This window comes from Amblyomma mixtum, chromosome 2, assembly GCF_055824585.1.
Source record: "Amblyomma mixtum isolate Tamu chromosome 2, ASM5582458v1, whole genome shotgun sequence".
Lineage (NCBI taxonomy): Eukaryota > Metazoa > Arthropoda > Arachnida > Ixodida > Ixodidae > Amblyomma > Amblyomma mixtum.
The window spans coordinates 132,815,137-132,834,201 of NC_143013.1; the positions used below are offsets into that span (position 1 = coordinate 132,815,137).

At 49.9% G+C, this 19,065-nt stretch overlaps 1 protein-coding gene across 1 annotated transcript in view; it reads left to right on the forward strand.

Moving 5' to 3' along the window:
- Nucleotides 1-19,065, forward strand: part of LOC149360943 (myeloid leukemia factor-like) — a 43,662-nt gene that overhangs the window by 21,043 nt on the left and 3,554 nt on the right. Inside the window, exons 2-5 of the mRNA XM_089572551.1 lie at nucleotides 9,255-9,399; nucleotides 10,298-10,426; nucleotides 13,278-13,437; nucleotides 14,037-14,187. Coding sequence (XP_089428677.1) covers nucleotides 9,255-9,399; nucleotides 10,298-10,426; nucleotides 13,278-13,437; nucleotides 14,037-14,187 — 585 coding nt within the window. The remainder of the gene's footprint in view (nucleotides 1-9,254; nucleotides 9,400-10,297; nucleotides 10,427-13,277; nucleotides 13,438-14,036; nucleotides 14,188-19,065) is intronic.

A 19,065-nucleotide genomic window follows, 5' to 3' on the forward strand; every position in this document is an offset into this window, starting at 1 on the left:
GTTCCTTGCTCTTGTTTACGCTCCCTGCATCCGCGATAAAAAATAGTGCATGCTCGTGACGAGCGGAAATAATAATTGCTTTGTCTGCAAGCTTAATATATATTACGTTTGACATCAATCTGGTAAAGAACAGCTTTTTTTAGAGGGAAAAGGATCGGAATCAGTAGATTTATATGTTTCGTTTGTCGTTTTTGTTCGTGTGGCGTTTTCGCCGACCCGCAACCCTGCCAGCTGTGCTCTCTGTGCTGCGCATCTCGTTTTCAGAAAATGGCGTCCAACGCATTGACCTCGACCACCTCTCCGGAGCGGCTTTTTTCGAAGATTCGCACTTCGAAGATGTCCAGACACGCGAAGCAAGTCATTTTCAACGTGTATGCTCGGAATAGAGCCCGTTTCCCGCAGAAATCCGTCCGGGATATTGTGAATGTTGTTAGCGAGGATACGGGAGTGTCTCCGCGTACCGTCGCAAAATACAAGGCCTTTGCGGTATTGAAGATATTGTGAGCAAAAAATGATATCAGTTGGCGTCAACTACAAATTCCTAATTAAAAAAATGTCGCGAGGTGGATTGCAACCTACGTACGTGAAATGCTGCAAAAAAAAAAAAAAACAAGTATCGAGGTGGATTCGAACCGACGCCGCCGAAGTTCCTAGTCGTCCCAAAGCGCCGCCTTAGACAACTCGGCCACGAAACGAGCGCGAAGGGATACAATTTCATTATTTTTTCTTGCGGACTACTTCCGTAGCCTTGACAGCGTTGCACATGACGTATGAAACGGAGTATAGGCTGTTGAACATTACTTTGGTTTTCTGCATGTAAATTTATAGCCCCACCGTTCTTGTCTGCCTGTCTAACTCATTGACCATACATTGCAGTTCATGTCCTGAGTGGCATAAGAAGGCAATGTCACCAGCGAATCGCAAATTGCTCAGGTATTCTCCATTAACTCTAATCCCCATCTGTTGCCATTTGAGGCCCCTGAATGGCCCATTTCAGGCCATATCAGGCCTGTGTTCACTTTGGTTGTGTTTCGAAGTATGTTTTGGGCGGCGCGGACTTAGCCTGCGCAAACAGGTGCGCTGTCTATGGCAGCGTTTCCTGCTATGTATGAAACGGAGTATAGGTTGCGAATAGGACGACAACACTGGCAACTAGACTATTCGCTTTGTGCCATCGGGCACGGGAGTCCGTGAGGTGTGCTGCCGGGAACGCAGTCGAACCGAAGACCGGAAGAAGACCGAGTATGCACGTGAGCGCATAGACGCCAAAACGGGCGGGCCTCCAGACCTCTCGGCCGCTAATGCCAGTCACCTTTCGCTCATTGATGTGTTAAGCCGGTGATTTTTGGACCGCGCAGGGCGGTCCGGCGTGTTGCTGCATGGCAGTGTGGTGCGGTCGGGCGTCGGACAGTCGTGGCGGTGGTGCGCTTCCTCAGTTTCGGTTTCTCCGCGCGCCAGGACCCACTCCGTAGCGTTTTCCCCAGAAAAAGAACGCATTCACTGCCGTCTTCCGGGTGGCACTGTTGGATGTTCCTCTTCCGCGTGTAGTGTCATGGCACGGGTTTCGCCTGCGCCATCTGTCGCAGCAAGTGCGTGGTCGCACTTTGGTGAAGTGGCTCCCCACCCCACCAAAACGAAGCGAGGGGGGTGGCCGCCTACTATACTATACTATACTATACTATACTATACTATACTATACTATACTATACTATACTATTTCTAGAGGCCCGTGTGCTGTGCGATGTCAGTGCACGTTAGAGAACCCCAGGTGGTCGAAATTTCCGGAGCCCTCCACTACGGCGTCCCTCATAGCCTCAGTTGCTCTGGGACGTTGAACCCCACAAACCATACTATACTATACCATACATGCCATACTGCAAAGAGAATACTATACTGCAGACCACACCGAGTGCGGGTGTCCTGGTGTCCTTCTGTGCGCACTCGACGGGACGGCAGCCTTCGGGTGCCCAGGCGCGAGCAGCTGCGTGCCAGCCGAGGAGGCGTCGTCGCGTGGAATGGCGATCAAGCGGAGCGTGGTTCCGCCTTCCTCTCGCACGCGTCACCGAGCAGCGCTGCCCCCCGCCCCCCGCTGCCTCGGCTTGCGCGCCTTTCGACGGGAACACGCGGCAGTGCTGCACTGAGGAGACCTCGTGAAGTCGGCACGGTCTCTTCTCTGCGGCGCCGGTGTGGTTTCCGTGGGCGGCGTCGAGCAGCGTCCGCAGACCGCGTGCTTCTTCTTCCCCGGGCGGCACCACCTCGCGTGTTGATCCGGAGATGCCCGGGAAAGGCGTGCCTCCCGATCGATGAGCTTCCCGCCGCTCCACGGGGCGCGTGGTTATTGCGTCGCTATTGTGCAGCTCATTGGCTCGGTACTTATTCGCAGGACTAGGAAGGGGAGATTGCAAAGCACGCTGTCAGGGAAGTGTGGTCACCTTCTGGGGAAGCCGTGCCGGCGATGATCGGATCGAGTGGCAACTCGTGCGCTGGTCGCCGATTCTGCGAATGTAGAAATTTACGCGCTCGCTCTTCTCCACGACCACGGGCGCCGAGACGCTCTCGCGCACCGCTGCGCCCAGTCCGGCCGTGCCATGACGTCGCTGGTTTCGGTGGGGAACTTGGGGGCGCTGTTTCGCTCACGGTGTGCACCTGAACCCCTGCATGAGGGAGACGTCTCCGTGGTGGAAGGCTGACCGGTGTTCAGTAGCGGGCACTGACATCGCACTGGGCGCCTTTTGTTTTAATGATGCCGTAACTCAGTAGTTGTCGCGCCGAAATCCCGTCGATGTCGCAGACGAAATTTGCTGATTGGTCTGCCCTGATCTGTCCAGAGGGGTCACGTCACCTTGAGACGTCATCAGTCTGCCCCTGGGTTGTGAGCAGCCTGGTTTCTCGACACCTAGGATAGAGAACCGGAACAAAAAATATTAAGGCGAAAGCCTTTAATGTCTCATCGTTGTAAGCAGCAGTTGTCGACAGAAATGTCACGCTCTTCAATTGGTCGAAACGGTCGTGACGACGTCACAGTGCGCGAATTTCAAACGGGGTCAATTGTACTTTGGCTAGTAACCATGCAACCAATTGAAGGGATCGAATAGTGATGCTCCAAGTAAGTGGGACTGAGCTTAGTCAATTGCTTAATTACCCAATTAGCCTAATTAACTTTTCTAGTCAGGCCATATAAATAAATAAAACCGAATAGGAAATTTGTCGAGCTCGGGAATCGAACCCCGGTCTTCGGCGTGCGAGACGAGCATGCTATCCACTCCACCATGCCAGCTCGAAGGTTTGGAATGAACAAAGGCGCGTCTAGTGAATACGGTGTCTTCGCTCACTCCCATCCTCCTCCCTTCCCTTCCGGCGAGGTTTAGGTGTCCACCGAGATATGAGAGACAGATACATTTCCTTTCCTCAAAAACCAATTTACCGACGAGCGAGGCGTAGAACCGAATGGGCGATGGCGTTCTATGGACTCTCTGGCAGCGTTGCAAGACGCTGTCGCGTTCCACTCCTAAAGGCGAGGCTTTATTAGCAGTTAATTAGTATTCAGGCATTAATCAGTAATTAACCATTAATTAGTGATATCTCATCACTTAGGAATTAGTATTGAATTATATGTGACGCCACCAGTGCCACAGAAGCAGCGAAAGTGGTGCGAGAACGCTTTCGCCTCTACGCACTTTAGACAAAGTGCCCCCTGAATTTTCGCAAATGTCGCGGCTGTCATAGCATAGCGGATATCTGCTACAATCCGCCTTTTTCACAAGATGTGGCGCCGTCTGGTGAGTGGCGAAAATTCTTCTGGTACGCGAAACGCAAGAGGCGCCCGTGTGCTGTGCGATGTCAGCGCACGTTAAAGACTCCCAGGTGGTCAAAATTATTCCGGATACCTCCACTAGGCACCTCTTTCTCTCACTCCCACCTTGCTCCCTTCCCTTACGGCACGGTTCAGGTGTCCGCTGAGATATGTGAGACAGATACTGCGCCATTTCCGTTCCTCAAAAACCAATTTTACTGGAAAAACGCAGGTGGGAGACGCAGGCGCGATCTGTTTGCGCGAGGAGCCAGGTGCGCCTGTGAAATGGCGTATGTGCTTGACAGCTACCGCCATCTGTCGCATGCGCCTGTCACTAACATGAACTGCACTTGTGCAGCACGAACTGGCGGTTTTCAACCAGTGGTGCTTGAGAAGAGCGTATGCGCAGAGTGACCTTGTGAATAAGGCTTACTGCAGCCTGAATACGGTAGTTGATGGACCGACGTAGCTGACGCACACACACATAAAAGTTGCAACAGAAGCTGCGACATGCGAAATCTAAAATGCTGCCGCGTTCCCCTCGTAAGGTCACTTAGCATCTCCGTAGTTTTAGTGCCGCGGCGGTCGAATTTCGACGGAGGTGAAATTGTAGAGGCCCGTGCACTGTCCGATGTCAGTGCACGTTAAGAATCCCAGGTGGTCGAAATTTCCGGAGCCCTTCACTACGGCGGCCCTCATAGCCTGAGTCGCTTTGGGATGTTAAACCCCCATAAACCAAACCAAACTTCTAGCTGTACTCTCCTGGTTTCAGCGGTGTGTGTTTATGTGAAGCCTCTGAATAGCAAGTGTAACTGGCTCACTCGGTCGGTGGACACCTCAATCGCGCAGTGAGTAGGCGGTGCCGTTAATTAGTAAATTGGTTTTTGAGGAAAGGAAATGGCGCAGTATCTGTCCCACATATCTCGACGGACACCTGAACCGCGCCGTAAGGAAAGGGAGGAAGGTGGGAGTGAAAGAAGAATGATGGAAAGAGGTGCCGTAGTGGTGGAGGTCTCCGGAATAACTTCGATCACCTGGGGATCTTTAACGTGCACTGACATCGCACAGCACACGGGCGCCTCTTGCGTTTCGCCTCCATCGAAACGCGGCCGCCGCGGTCGGGTTCGAACCCGGCTATTCCGGCTCGGTGGTCCACCTACAAATTGAGGCAGTCACGCGCCTTTCCGTTTCTCCCCCATGGATCAGTGGACACCTCAATCTGGCTTTGAGGTACGCGGCGGCGGTGTCCGTCCGCAAAAAAAAAACAAGGAAAAAAACGTGCTTTTCCACAATATTTCGTGCTTAGCAGTGCTAAACCCGCCAGCCATTTTTTCTTGTGGCTCCTGGCGCGCGCTGCAGCGGGTCGTTTGCGCTCACGGCAGCCGCGGCGTCTCCTAACTTCCCTCCGCGGGGCAATCAGTGGGAGCCCATCTCGGCGGCGGCGAGTGAATGCGGCCGCGCCGTGCAAATGAAGCGTCGCGAGACGAGGCATCGCCTCGGGCGGCCAACCGTCAGCCGTTTCTGGGGCGCCCCTGGATGCGGCTGACGCGCGCCCCCGATGTCCCCGGAGCTTCCTGCCGTGCCGGCGCGACGCCGCAGCCGTTGAGGCCCCGCACCCGGTGAAAGCGGCCGGACACCGCTGACCTGAAAGAATCGTCGCCAGTGCTGGTAGTCGCGAAAAATTGCACCTTTGAAATTCTTCTTAGGTGGAGGTTTTCTACCTTAGTGGCGGACTGTTTCAGTGCTTGCTGGGAGTATATGTGTTAAGGTATGTCACCACCTTTGAAAAAGCGTTTTTTTTGGAAAAATGACATTTTTTCTTTTTTATATTTTGGGAATCCCAAAACATTCAAAAATGTTTTGCAGCAAGAATAATGTTCGTATCTTATTTTGTTAAAAAGTTATAGCCAACTTTCGAACAGGTGGTGAACAGTTCTGAAACCGAAACTAATGTTGTTTGGTAACAGAAAATGATAACTCGGCAATAATCAGCGGCGTATATTGAAACTTTTTCGTTTTGTTTTAGTCTGATATGTAAAAGATTACTCAAAGGCAATTTTTAAGGCTTCTTTTGTTTTTTAAACATTGCTTTAAATTTCGGCAAGGGGGATGTACCACGCTACAAGCGTCTCAGTTGTTTGCTTCGCGCTATCGCTTTGAATGCGACCGAATTCGTGCTTCAGTGATGGCAACGGAAGTACAGCAGATATTTTGAGGGAAGCAAGCATCGAATCTGGCCACCACACTCTCGTAGCATGTTGCACCAGTGACCATTACCATGTGATGAAGGCCCAACGTCACTCAACGGGTGAGGCAAAACATCTCCGCAAAAAAGGACGGGCAGCAACAAATGCCAAAAGAGAGCTCACATCAGCTAAGGAGGGCCCTAGCTATGAACCTGGAGGATTTTAACTTCCTAGGGCATGATGATCTTCTTTCTACAAGGATTGAAAAACTTTAATCTAGTTTTTCTCAAAATTTTATTTCTTGCACTTTCGTGTTGCGCAAACAGTCATAACTTCGAAATAAATAAATATTTTTCAATGAAACTTTGCACGCTCTTTCCTTTGTTATTAGCCTGTGCAATGAACTAGGATAAATTAAATCGAATGGTGAGTTTTGATATAATCATGTTTTATGTCAAGGAATGCAGGCAAAAATGACACATTTTTTTGTTTTCTTTGGCATTTTTGGTATAACTTTTTTCCCAATTATCGGATGGCAAAGATCCTAGTTGGTTGCACAGTATGGTTAGTTGGCTAAGTCTGTGCCAAAAAGTTTATAATTCCTGCTCTCCATTCGCTAGTTATGAATGTTTGCATAACAACCAAGTTTGGGCATTTTTTTGTGAATAATTAATACCAGCATGGCTTTTTTCACTCTTTCTTGCTTTTGAATATCATATAAAACGGTGCTTTATAACGTAAATGTGAAATGAAAATTTAATATTCAAAATTTAAAAAATTTTTGAAAAAGGTGGTGACATACCTTAAACCTTTCAGCAGTGTGCCCATCATGCCATTGAAGAGCTGTAAAGGGGTGAGGTGGTTGGTTTACATGCCTTTGACCACCGACCTGTGTGATGCGTTTGCCACAGTTGGAAAAAGAGTTCATTGATTGGCGCAGCCGGCTGTTGTTTTGCTGTGTGTACATTTTTCATACCTCTGCAAATAGAATTTGTCCATAGAAATCACCAGAAAGCTTGGTCTTTCACACTGTTTTCCTACAGTATATCAGCAGCTTGGCCATCTTGCCATCATGCTTTACAGACTGCACTGCAGCAGCAAAAGTAAACTGTGTGCATTTTGAATGTTCCAAAATTGTGGTGTGTGAATTTTGACATCGTGAAGCGTGAAGCGACACATGGGCTGCGTGTGAGGTAGGCCGTAGTGGAGCACTCCAAATTATACCCCTGTCACACGGGCAGTTTCAATGGCCATCGAGTCGAGGGCCTTCGAGGTTTTCGATCGCCATCGAACTCGAGGAAGTTGTGTTGCTGCTACACGGCAAATCTCAATGGCCATTGAAATCGTTCTCGCGTCTTACGCCAAGCTTGTGTGGCGCCACAATCGCTACGTTCGGTTTCGCGCAAATAACAAAAATATATTGACGAAACTTAACTAAATGTTGAAATACACTTTTTTGCAGTCATAAGGCGCGTTCACACTTGTTAAAAAACCCGGCAAGCGAAGCGGATTCGCTCGCCGCAAAACCTAGGACCTGTTCTCATCTGTTGACGCCCGGGCGAGTTGGAACGGCCGCGCCGCTGCTGCTTCTCGCTGTGCGCACCACGTCGCCGCTCGCGACGTACACAGATACAGTGAGCAAAGAGAATAAATTTATGCTCTCTACGTACCACGAGCATATGCACGCTTACGCACGCTAAACGCAGGCGCATTCCCACATTTAGTTCAGCGTATGCTAGCAAAGACGCAAAAATAAACTCAGCCTCTAGTGGCGCCATCTGGTTGTCGAAACGGGAACCATTACTGTCAACAAACCGACTCTCTTAGGCCTAACAGCGGCAGAGTCGTCACTCTAAATAAAAAATAAAGCAAATTTATCACTTATACGTTTTCTTGTAGGCAAGTTGAGACGAAGCGAAATACCGGTGCCCCATTTATGACCAGTGAACGGACAGAAAAAGGCAGCAACAACGAGAATTCAGTCCGAAGCGAGGGGTCCGACTTTGAAGGGCGCCGCCATGTTTGTTGTCGTTCGAAGCAATGCTAGCAACCTTGGGCACCGCTCGAAGGCCCTCGAAATCTCGATAGAGTTCCGGGCTGCTCCGTCGACTCGATAGACTATTGACTCGATGGCCATTCAAACTGGCCGTGTAGCAGTGCTCGATCGCCTTCGAGTCGATAGACTATCGATTCGAGGGCCTTCGAAATGCCCGTGTGACAGGGGTATTAGTTCAGACTACCTCAGGTTCTTTAACGTGCACTGACATCGCACAGCACATGGTCATTTCTTCACTCGACCCACTGCGAAATATAGCCACCACGGCCAGGATTGAAGCTGCATTGTGCATTCTATGTCCAGATAAACTACCAGTGACTAAGGCCACTGAGCTGCCATAGGGAGGGGGGGGGGTAACGGAGTGCATTCCAAGAGAAGGCAAGCGTAGCAGGGGGCGGCAGAAAGTTCGGTGGGCGGGTGAAATTAAGAAAATTGCGGGGATACGGTGGCCGCAACTGGCACAGGACAGGGTTAATGGGAGAGGCCTTTGCCGTGCAGTGATAGTAGTCACGCTGATGATGATGGTGATGATATGCTCTGATTTGAACACAGAAATTGAGTGAGACTTCAAAAATTGCTTTCACATCACCTTTCACATCAAGCTTTCATTCATTCGCAGTCATGAGGAAAATATACCAGCAAACACTGCATACACATGCTACTTGCTGCGAAATTTTTTGTGGGAAATAATTATCGTGGCTCTGCCGCCGCGGTGGCTCAGCGGTTATGGTGCTCGGCTGCTGACCCAAAAGACGCGGGTTCGAACCCGGCCGCGGCGGCTAGAATTTCTGTGGAGGAGAAATTCTAGAGGCCCGTGTACTGTGCGATGTCAGTGCTCGTTAAAGAACCCCAGGTGGTCGAAATTTCCAGAGCCCTCCACTACGGCGTCTCTCATAGCCTTAGTCGCTTTGGGACGTTAAACCCCATAAACTAAACTAAACTATTATCGTGGCTCTGAAGTCTCTTCAGCATCTCGTGCATGTTAGTCTGCCTGTCTGGATTCTGTGGCACAGGGCACGTGTTCTTCTTCACATTCAACTGGTCGGAGAAATAGCTCAGAGTACCGCATTGTGGCTTCAAAACTGCTGTACTCTTTAGCCCAGTGCAAGAATGGACTGGGAAGGAAAGTCTGCGATTGTGATGCCCATCCAGTGTGGGCTGCTTTCTGTTTTGTGTGGACTGGAATCCTCAAGAGTGCCCTTTGTGTGTTCTTGTACAGTGGGGGTCCCTTCGAGGGCATGAGGCAGATGGAAGCCATGATGGACAGCATGCTGGGACCCATGCTGGGCGCATTCCCGGGGCTCGGAGGCACACGGCGCTCGGCTAGCCTGGGCCTCTTCCCCACAGACATGTTCTCCACAATTGTGAGTATTGTTGGGGGGGGAGAGGCTTTCCGGAGGTTTTATGCAAGGAGTTGCTGGTGCTGCCTGCACCTGCAGTGTCCCCTGTGTGGGGCAGCTGTGGGAAAGTCCAGTTTAAAATGCCACTGCCACATTTCCTGGCACGGGGGGTAATTCATAGCTACAAGATCTGCGTGCAGCTGGCCGCTATGCCCTATATGTGCAAGGTGTGCCTCACTAGTGTAATTTTATGCTCTCGTTTTATGGCTGCAGTCTTCCAGAGCGCATTCGAGAGGTTTTGGACCACTTGGGGACACTGGTGTTTTGGAGGCGCTGCATTAGTGCTGTTAGGGTGCTTACCAGCCTCCAGGCAGATAGTCTCTCTTGTGGCACATTTCAGCTGATGCATTGGAGGAAAGGTGGCAGTTGTTGTTTTTTTTTTGTTGTTGTTTTTTTTGCAGTGATTTGTTTTCCTCAGGCAATGCTCTAGCATGCAGAGTGCACAAAGAAAGGGTTTCACACGCATATTTTAGTGCAAAAGACAGGAAGACAGAAAGACAAGACAAACATGGGCGCTACTGACAACTGCTTTATTGAAGCGAGAACAGGGCATATAATTACGCTCCTAGCCTGCACCAGCGCTACCTACCGGGGAACTTGGAATTACATAGGAAATCATATAAGACGCGATAGAAAATTTATCTCGGCATTATACAGAAAGATAGACGTGTCACTAACGCAGTCCTGTCTCCCTTTCCTGATAAAGAAAGCTTCCAAGGTTTCACGGGCTGTTTTTTGAGCACTTCTGCCAAGGATTGACATTCTATGGAAACGCGGCTCACTAAAATATGCCTGTGAAGTCTGAACACCAACTAGCCCAACTTTTAACTCTTTTAAAGAAAGGGTTGTTTGGTTGTTCCAGGGCCGGCTCACCCAGGACCCCAACTGCCACAGCTTCTCGTCATCCTCGGTGATGACGATGACCACTGATGAGCACGGGCAGCCACAGGTCTACCAGGCATCCCAGTCCACCCGCATGGCCCCAGGAGGGGTGAGTCACGTGACATCTGTGATCTTGTGTCCCTCGAATGCAAGCCATTGCCGGGGACAAATAATGCTGCGTGGCAGCTTAGGTTTGCCCTAGTCCTGTGTTCATGTCCGCCACTCACTTGCTGCTGTTAATGTGCTAACGTTCAAGGCATTCGCACTCACTGGTTCGTTCAGAGTAGACGACTGTGCATCGGTGCGGGACTAACCTCTTCGCGTGTGCCGATCTTGGACATATGCAAGTCAAGTGAACAAAAACGTTTTGCTGAACTTATTCCCCATTTGTATAGGACATGCACATCTTGTACATAACTTCATACTTATGAAACAAGGAGAGACCCGCCGCGATGGCTCAGTGGTTACGGCGCTCAGCTGCTAACACGAAAGACGCGAGTTCGATCCCGGCCGCGGCGGCTGAATTTCAATGGAGGCGAAATTCTAGAGGCCCATGTGCTGTGCGATGTCAGCACACGTTAAAGTACCCCAGGTGGTCGAAATTTCCGGAGCTCTTGACTACAGCGTACCTCATAGCCTGAGTTGCTTTGGGACGTTAAACCCCAATAAACCAAACCAAACAAGGAGAGCCTCTTTGTGACCGATGTGGTAAAGCATTCACGGTACACCACATTTCATTTTAATGCAGGAGACTTCAGAAACAAACGAAAAAGCATTTCACAGTGTTTCATAACACACACATTTCTCCACCCCAAATTACTGTTAGGATACATAGCAGAAGTAGACCTATCAAGAGCTTTATTAGGTGCCACAAAGAATGAAAAATCATAACAAGCTTTAAAAAATACTGGTCTGTCAGCATAAGGATAATTTCTTCGACCGAATGAATGTCTGGTGTGCGATAGCCTTCATAGCTTATGTGCCAAAAAAGCAGACACATGCACAGCTCTTCATGTGCATGTGTTGAACATGAACCAAATTGAGTTTGAGGACAGCACTTTATTGACCCACTTACCAATGGTAAACTTGTGCCTCCTCCATAAACTCTGCCAGAAAGTCTAATCGAGCACTGTTGCCATGAACTTTGTTACGTTCCTTGCGTTTGGGTGCCCACATGTGGTGCAGGCTTGCTGCTGTTCTCTTTTTGGTTTTCTTTTGCTCACTTTGTGCATTTCTGTTCACCCGTGTATCTTGCTTCATCGTTGTATTTGTGCATCGTTTTCTGAGCAAAGAGACTGCATGTATTTGTGGGCAGTGGTATACATTCACGGGAGAACTGCACGGACTGTCACCGAGACAGTGCGCTGCTCACCACTCTGGGCACCACCCCATTTGTAATGGTAGGAATAAAGCCACGTTAGCTGACTAGAGATGTCTTCAGCACATGCTGTCTGAAGGCACTGTTCGACAGGGGGAAGAGAGAGAGAATAAACTTTATTGATAGAGCTTTTGAAGAGGAAGGCTCTCTTCTGGCGCAGGCGGGCTACTGTCGCTTGGTGACCTTGATCTCTTGGATCTCGGCGACCTGGTCAGCTCTCTTTGTGAGCAACTTTTGTTGCCACAGGTCCAAGCTGTGCAGCGTGGTCTCCCACTGCTCCTCTGTGGTTATTCCGCTTAAAGGGTTCTTACTGCAGGCCCACATGATGTGGTTGAGGTTAGCATACTCTCCGCAGCTTTTGCATTCTACAAAATTCTGGATGAATTTTGGCTAGTATTGCGGGCATGGGAATGTGTGCATTTGGAGCTGCCTGAGAGTGGTTGCTTGGTCTTGCTGGAGCAAGCAAGTAAGGTTAAGCTAGTAAGGTTCTGTTGGGAGGGGGATATTCCAACCTGCTTCTTTGATAGAAAGTCGAGATTTCACTAAAAGTGAGTAGTTGGTCCCTCGTTGAGCTGGCCCCGTGATTTGGGAACACGTCTGGTCCTGCCCGGATAATTGGTTCTCGGGCTACGTTGTTGCCCTTTTCGTTTCCTGGGAGGCCTGAGTGTGTGGGGGTCCATATTATTTTGATTAGAGTTTCTGGGCGGTATTTGCTAGTTACTTTTGCGGCCGGGGGATGTCCGCTGTGTTTTATGAAGTTATTTATCGCATTTTTTGAGTCGCTTATTATGGTCTTTTCTTGTGAAAGTTTTATGCACATGCCGTATGCTATTGCTGCTTCTTCCCGACTTTTCGCTGGTATGGTCGCGGCTGCTATGCATTCTCCTTTGTGGTCAGCTATAGTAGCCCCAACATATGCCTCTTTGTGCCTGTACTCAGCAGCGTCGACAGGAGAGAAAGACAGCACAAGCGGGCGACGGCAAGCAAGTTGTGGGGTGGGAAGGGACATTTCAGAAGGAGGGATGGCATTGAGGGCACTAAGGAAACAGGGAGGAGGGTCACAAGGGCACGTAGATGAGTTGAAACAAAAATGAGGTGTGTGAGAACCGGGCCTAAGGCTGAAATTTTCACAGTAGGCGTCTGTGCCTGTCTCCGAAAATCCTCACATCCATTCTAAGTAATCAGGGTTTGTTTGGTATCGTGCATCTGACTGTCGGGATCCCATAAAAGTTGTCTTAAACATGGTGCTCAGTGATGGCTTCTGCAAACTTTTTGAATGCATCCCGTGAGCGTGTGTTTAGACAACAATGTGTGTAGGCCCCTCTGGGCTTAAGCTGGTTCGAAGCATGCCCATGGGTTAGTATGCAGACAGTCTGCCTTGACTCAGCTGCTGGGATTATGTAGGGCATTCTGCGGAGTGAAATTTTCATTCCTGCTCTATGTTTGAGGATATGGTAAAGAGGTGCACCTGGTGAGTGTGCCTGGTGATGAGGGAGAACAGCATGGATTCCTCATCTTGGGATGCACCTCACTGGGACGTGGCGTGTTGTGAGAGACTACATGCCACCCTTGTCTCACGCAGGTGAAGGAGACCCGGCGGTCGCTACAGGACAGCCGGTCGGGGCTCCAGGAGCTGACCATTGGCCACCACCTGGATGACCGGGCGCACATTGTGGGCCGCAAGCGCAACCGCCGCACGGGCGAGGAGGACGAGACCATAGAATATGTCAACCTTGACGAAGGTGATCTCCCCTGTTCTTCTGAAGGCACCCGCTTAACGCGTAACAGCATTTTTTTGTCTATGACGGTGTTTCATATATGCAGCTGTATCTTGCTGGTACTCGCCTATGGGCCAGAAACATGGAGGCTAACAAAGAGGGTTCAGCTTAAGTTAAGGAGAACGCAGCGAGCTATGGAAAGAAAAATGATAGGTGTAGCGTTAAGAGATCGGAAGCGGGTGGAGTGGGTGAGGGACCAAACGCGGGTTAGTGACGTCCTAGTCGAAATCAAGAGGAACAAGTGGGCCTGGGCAGGGCATGTAATGCGAAGGCAAGATAACCGCTGGTCCTTAAGGGTAACGGAGTGGATTCCGAGAGAAGGCAAACGTAGCAGGGGACAGCAGAAAGTTAGGTGGGCGGATGAGATTAAGAAGTTTGCGGGGAAAGGGTGGCCGCAAGTTGGCGAGGGACAGGGTTAATTGGAGAGACATGGGAGAGGCCTTTGCCCTGCAGTGGGTGTAGTTTGGCTGATGATGATGATGATGAAGGGTAGTAGTATGGTGAGAGAGGATGTGTGATGCACAACAAGCGCTGACGGTCTGGTGGTCTTCTTCCCCGTGCAGAGGAGGCGGAGGGCTTCAGCCGAGAGTGGCACCAGCGGGCCCAGTGCATGACGCGGCCCCGCTCCATGTACGCTGCCCTGCCCCCCAGCCGAGGAGGAGGAGGGGGGGACCCCCTGCCAGCAATCATGGCTCCACCCACCACCACCACCAGGTGAGGAATGCAGAGACATGCCTTCCGTGTGCAAAGAACGGGCCCAGAAAGAGAGGAAGAAACAACAAGCACTGGTGCATTGCAATCACCACAGTGTGATCTCACGGCAGCGGCTTCGTCAGTGTGGCTTCCTACGCACCTGTTCTTTTTGTTCCTCTTCACATAGTACTGCAGTGTGTGGCCGTGGTGACCTGCTGCTCGGTGCCTCAGTTCCTTGTCCACATTGATGCTGCTTAGGGGTAGGGCAACAGCAAAGGGAAATGATTTACGAGTCGGTATTACAGTCGCGCCCAATTTTTCGGACTCGGCGGAGCCCTAAAAATGGTCTGAATAATCAAACAGTCCAAAAAATTCGTGAACTTAAAAAAAAAAAGTTTCCTGAGAAAAACCGGCTTTCAAAATCGCCACTCCCCATGTTCTGCCTAGAGGCGATAATATTAGCCTCTATCTGAGTCATAGCCATGCTTTCGTCATCTCTGCACGCTATAGGCCAGTTCACATGCAAGCAACTGAGCGATTGAGCGAGGTGTCGCCGCGAAAATTTCCAACTTGTTGAAACCTCGCCGCTCATCGCAGCGACGACTCAAAACAGGTTTTTCCGTCGCGGCGGCAGGTTTCATTAGCATATTCGCTTGCATGTGAAACAGGCTTATCACATCATGATAAGACAGTGCGATGCAGCTGCAGTCGTGCCGTGAATGAATGCACTCGCTGCGCGAAGCAAGAACAGTCAGTTCACATAGGACAATAACGCTCGCGAAGACCAAGAGGTAACCCATCGGTAACCCACAGGAAGACTCAAGCGGTAGTGAGCGCCTCCGAATGCAGTCCCCCCTCCCCACCTCTGCCATGTATGCTGCCCCGCACTGCAGGGGGGCGTCGTCCAAGCCACAGCGGACGCTGCAGCTGCCACACTACTGTCCCGTTTTCATTGCAATTGCGCACCCTTTGTAGGCCATCTCGATGGCAACGGAGAGCATCTCATTATTTCGAATGGCAATGATGGAGAACAAATAGCCAAGTCTGTCCAAGCCAGTCCGATTGCACCTGCCGAGCCGATTCCAAGATGGAGCCTTTCACGGTGGCGGTCAGCGGGTTGGTTGCGACAGCGATGCCCGCTCGCGTCTATATTAGGCCGAAATAACACACTTTCGGTTGAAAAACAGCCTCCACAATATTGTTGGCGTCTATTTTAGTCCGAAAATCCGAACTTTTAGACTCCACAAAGTCCAAAATATCAATAGTGAAAATGTACACATTCCTGTGAGGTGCTCGATGGTACCTCAGCTAAGTCCGAATTATTGGAGTCCGAAAAATCGGTCGGCCACCGTATCATAGAGACAGCACCACTCTTGACGGCTGCGCTGTAGTGTACAGAGGCAAATGAAGTGCGGGACAGGTAACATCCTTAACCTTCCCGATCATGAGTGAAACACTGCGTGTTGCCCTTGTTAAAGAACATGCAGTGGTGCAAGTGTGAATGCCGCACTCATAAACATGCGCAACACAAGGCCACCGTTGCAGCTTCAGATGAAAGCTTTCGAGGAAAATCCACCTAGCAGGCGTTGTCACAGTGGCAGACAGCTAAGGCTGAACGCTCGCAGCAATGCAGTGTGTTGTTCTAGTGCCATACACCGGCATGAAACGAACTTTTATTGCGTCGTAAACCGACCAGCTGGAAGAAAGGAAAAGGAACACGAGAGGGGCACAAAGAAAACTGACACAACACCGTTGCATGCAGGAGTGTCTCTATGCTCATTGGCTGTGCTTCAAAAGCAACAGTGGTCGTTATTCAACGCAGTCTTGCTCGAGAATCTACCGCTCCTCTCTTGATCATTCATACATTACAAGTGACAACAAGCAACACGGAAACAAACATGAAATGTTCACAAATTCAAGAGGATCCAGAGCATCGATAGTCCTTGCCATGATGTCATGTCAGCTGGCCGTGAGAGGGCACCACTCAAGCTTCTCGGGGCTAGTGCAGTAAAAGTTCACTCGGGCCTGAATGGAGGTCAGGAAATTGGGGAATTATCCGAAGGTTGAATATCGAATAAACAACATAAAACATGGAGTCCGTCCTAGCATTGCATGCCTTTGTTCACCCAAGAATTGTGTAGCGATCATCTGCGGTCTTGCGTGAATTCGAGCAGCAACAAGAACCCTAATCATCGCCAGATGCTCGGCTACCTACATGCCATGAGGACTTAACTGGCAAAAGTCCTTCAGCACTGACAGGGCTTTCGCGGCTTCTTTCGCCTTGCGCCACAGCGATCGTGGCAGCTTTTGACGATCGTCGTCCTCCAAAGAATCTCCATTGCTTGCTGACACCCAGGACTTCCTCAGTTCTTCCTGCTGTTGCCTGGCCGGTGACCACAACACCGTCATCAGTGCGCACGTAATCTGTGATCCACACAGTAGAAGGCTAGACAGTGTCAGAACACCAGTCATCTTCTGTGGTTACGTCAGTGGTTTCAATTGGCTGTTCTGCCATACAGCTGGCACACAAATGCTGTGTCGGAAGCAGTTTGTGGTGACCAGTGCAGGCGGTTTTGTGCGCTGGAATTGTTCTCAGAGCTCAGCGTCATAACGAACAGAAGTATGCACTGTGAAACATGCTTCCACTGGATTAACCCACCCATGTATCCCTAGCGTCCTACATGCAGGACACCGTTTTTTTGCGCACTAACTCTAAAAGTTCCTTCTGTAAGAGCTTGAGCCCGCTAGCATAAGTTCAAGCGGTCTTAAACTTTTTTGTACAAAGGTTGTGTTGTGTGCGTTATTTTGTGCATTGTGTGCATTCAAAAAGCTCGACCAGTGTTCTCTGGAGACCATTCTTGAAGTTTGACCCAATCGACTACAGTCGACGACCGAAAATTCGGACGCATGATTTTTCGGACATGCTTGATTATTCGGACTTTTTCGCGGCACCGCGACATGGCCCATAGAGCCAATGTGCAAGAGCGCTTGAAATTTCGGACGCACCGCAACTGACCACCCCATTTTTCGGACATCATTCGTCCTCGCCGCCATATACTGTGTGCAGTGGAACCTCATTAGATCAAACTACAGTAGAGATCAAAAACTTGATTAAACAAAACGAAATTCAAGCAAACGAAAGGGAGCCTCTTGCGATGCTGAAATTCTGCGTGAGTTGGCACATTGCGCTCGTGTGGTTTCGAATTTGTACTGGTCTTGAATGTCTTCCGCCGCACCGCAACTGACCACCCCCATTTTTCGGACATCATTCGTCCTCGCCGCCATATACTGTGTGCAGTGGAACCTCATTAGATCAAACTACAGTAGAGATCAAAAACTTGATTAAACAAAACGAAATTCAAGCAAACGAAAGGGAGCCTCTTGCGATGCTGAAATTCTGCGTGAGTTGGCACATTGCGCTCGTGTGGTTTCGAATTTGTACTGGTCTTGAATGTCTTCCGCCGCACGAACTTGAACCGCTGTCTCAGTTCACGGAACTCATCTGTGCCGACTATTTCGTCCCGATTACGGAATGCAAATACGATCGCAGAGCGCTTGATCGCGGAGGCTACGCGCTCGCTGCGGCCTCCGCAATTGAAGCGCGCTTTTGCCACTGGAGCAGATCGCGGCGGCCACGGCGCGCGCACAGCAGCTTCCAAGTGCCGTTCATGGATGGCGCCCGACGCCGTGATCATCAACTTTTTTCTCCACCACGATTTTCCGCTATCCACATCGGCATCAGCATCACCAGCTCCAGCCGTTTGTGGCTTGTTAGCATGCTTGTTAGCACATTTGCCAGAATAGTTGTGGTTGTGGCTTTCGCGTGCTGCCATCGAGCATTGCAGTTTCAGACCGGCGGGCAAGCACCTTAATAGCTACACGGCTGGGAGTTAGCTCTCGAACACGGCAAGCTTGCGGCGGGCGGGAAATTCGACGTGGCTAAGAAGTGCGTCCAATGATGGTGCAACCAAAAGAGAAACACAAGCGGCAAAAGGCGCGCTTTCCGAGGCAAGCCGTGCGAGTTTCCTGAACTGGAAGAAGAGCTGCTATGTGATGGAAGTGCAAAACAACGGCTACCCGTTCACAGCGGACATGCTGCGCGGCTTCTTTTGGGATGAGCATGCGCGAGTGACGGTTGAACGTAGAATAAATGTCACTCATTCCCTGGTTGGTGTGTGTTCACTTCAAAAAAATTTTTTTTTTTGCACATCGCATGTATGGGCAGGCCGCACCCTGAAAATTGGCCCTCGAATCTGGAAAAAAAAATGCGGCCCTTATGCGCGTTCATACAGTATGTCATGCGGCGAAATATAGTAATGAGGAGCTCTAGAATGTGTGCAATACAACTGGCCACTTCCTCCGGCATATTGGTAATAAGTTCATAATTTTTTCGGTGAAATTTGATTTTCCAGACTGCCCGATTTTTCGGTTGTTTTCATGCTCCCTAGGGAGTCCGAAAAATCGGTCGTCGACTGTACTTTGTATTTCTGCTAGGGAAACAAATACACTTTGTGCATTGTCATGTGGAGAACACTGTGCATGATGAGAAATGTGGTTTTGGTTAAATCGCGCAAAAAAATGTGTGTGCTTTTGAGAAGCTTGCAGGCAAAGCAACCTCTGCAGTGCACATAACTCGTTGAAGTAGCCAAAATTTGTTGGGCCTCAGTGCTGAGGGTAACCACATAATTGAAATTCTAAAATCTAATATGGATATTAATTACGATGGGCTACACTCCTCTCAGTAATTAAGGGACCTAATGTTAAGTTCCATGAGCCATGGGTTGCACCAGTCCTGTGCATAATTTAAGTCATTTTGCAGAGCTAGTTGATCGGGAGCGGTTGTGAACTGTGTGGTAGGTGACTATTCGTGTCTGTTGCATTGCAGCAGAGCAGGACTGC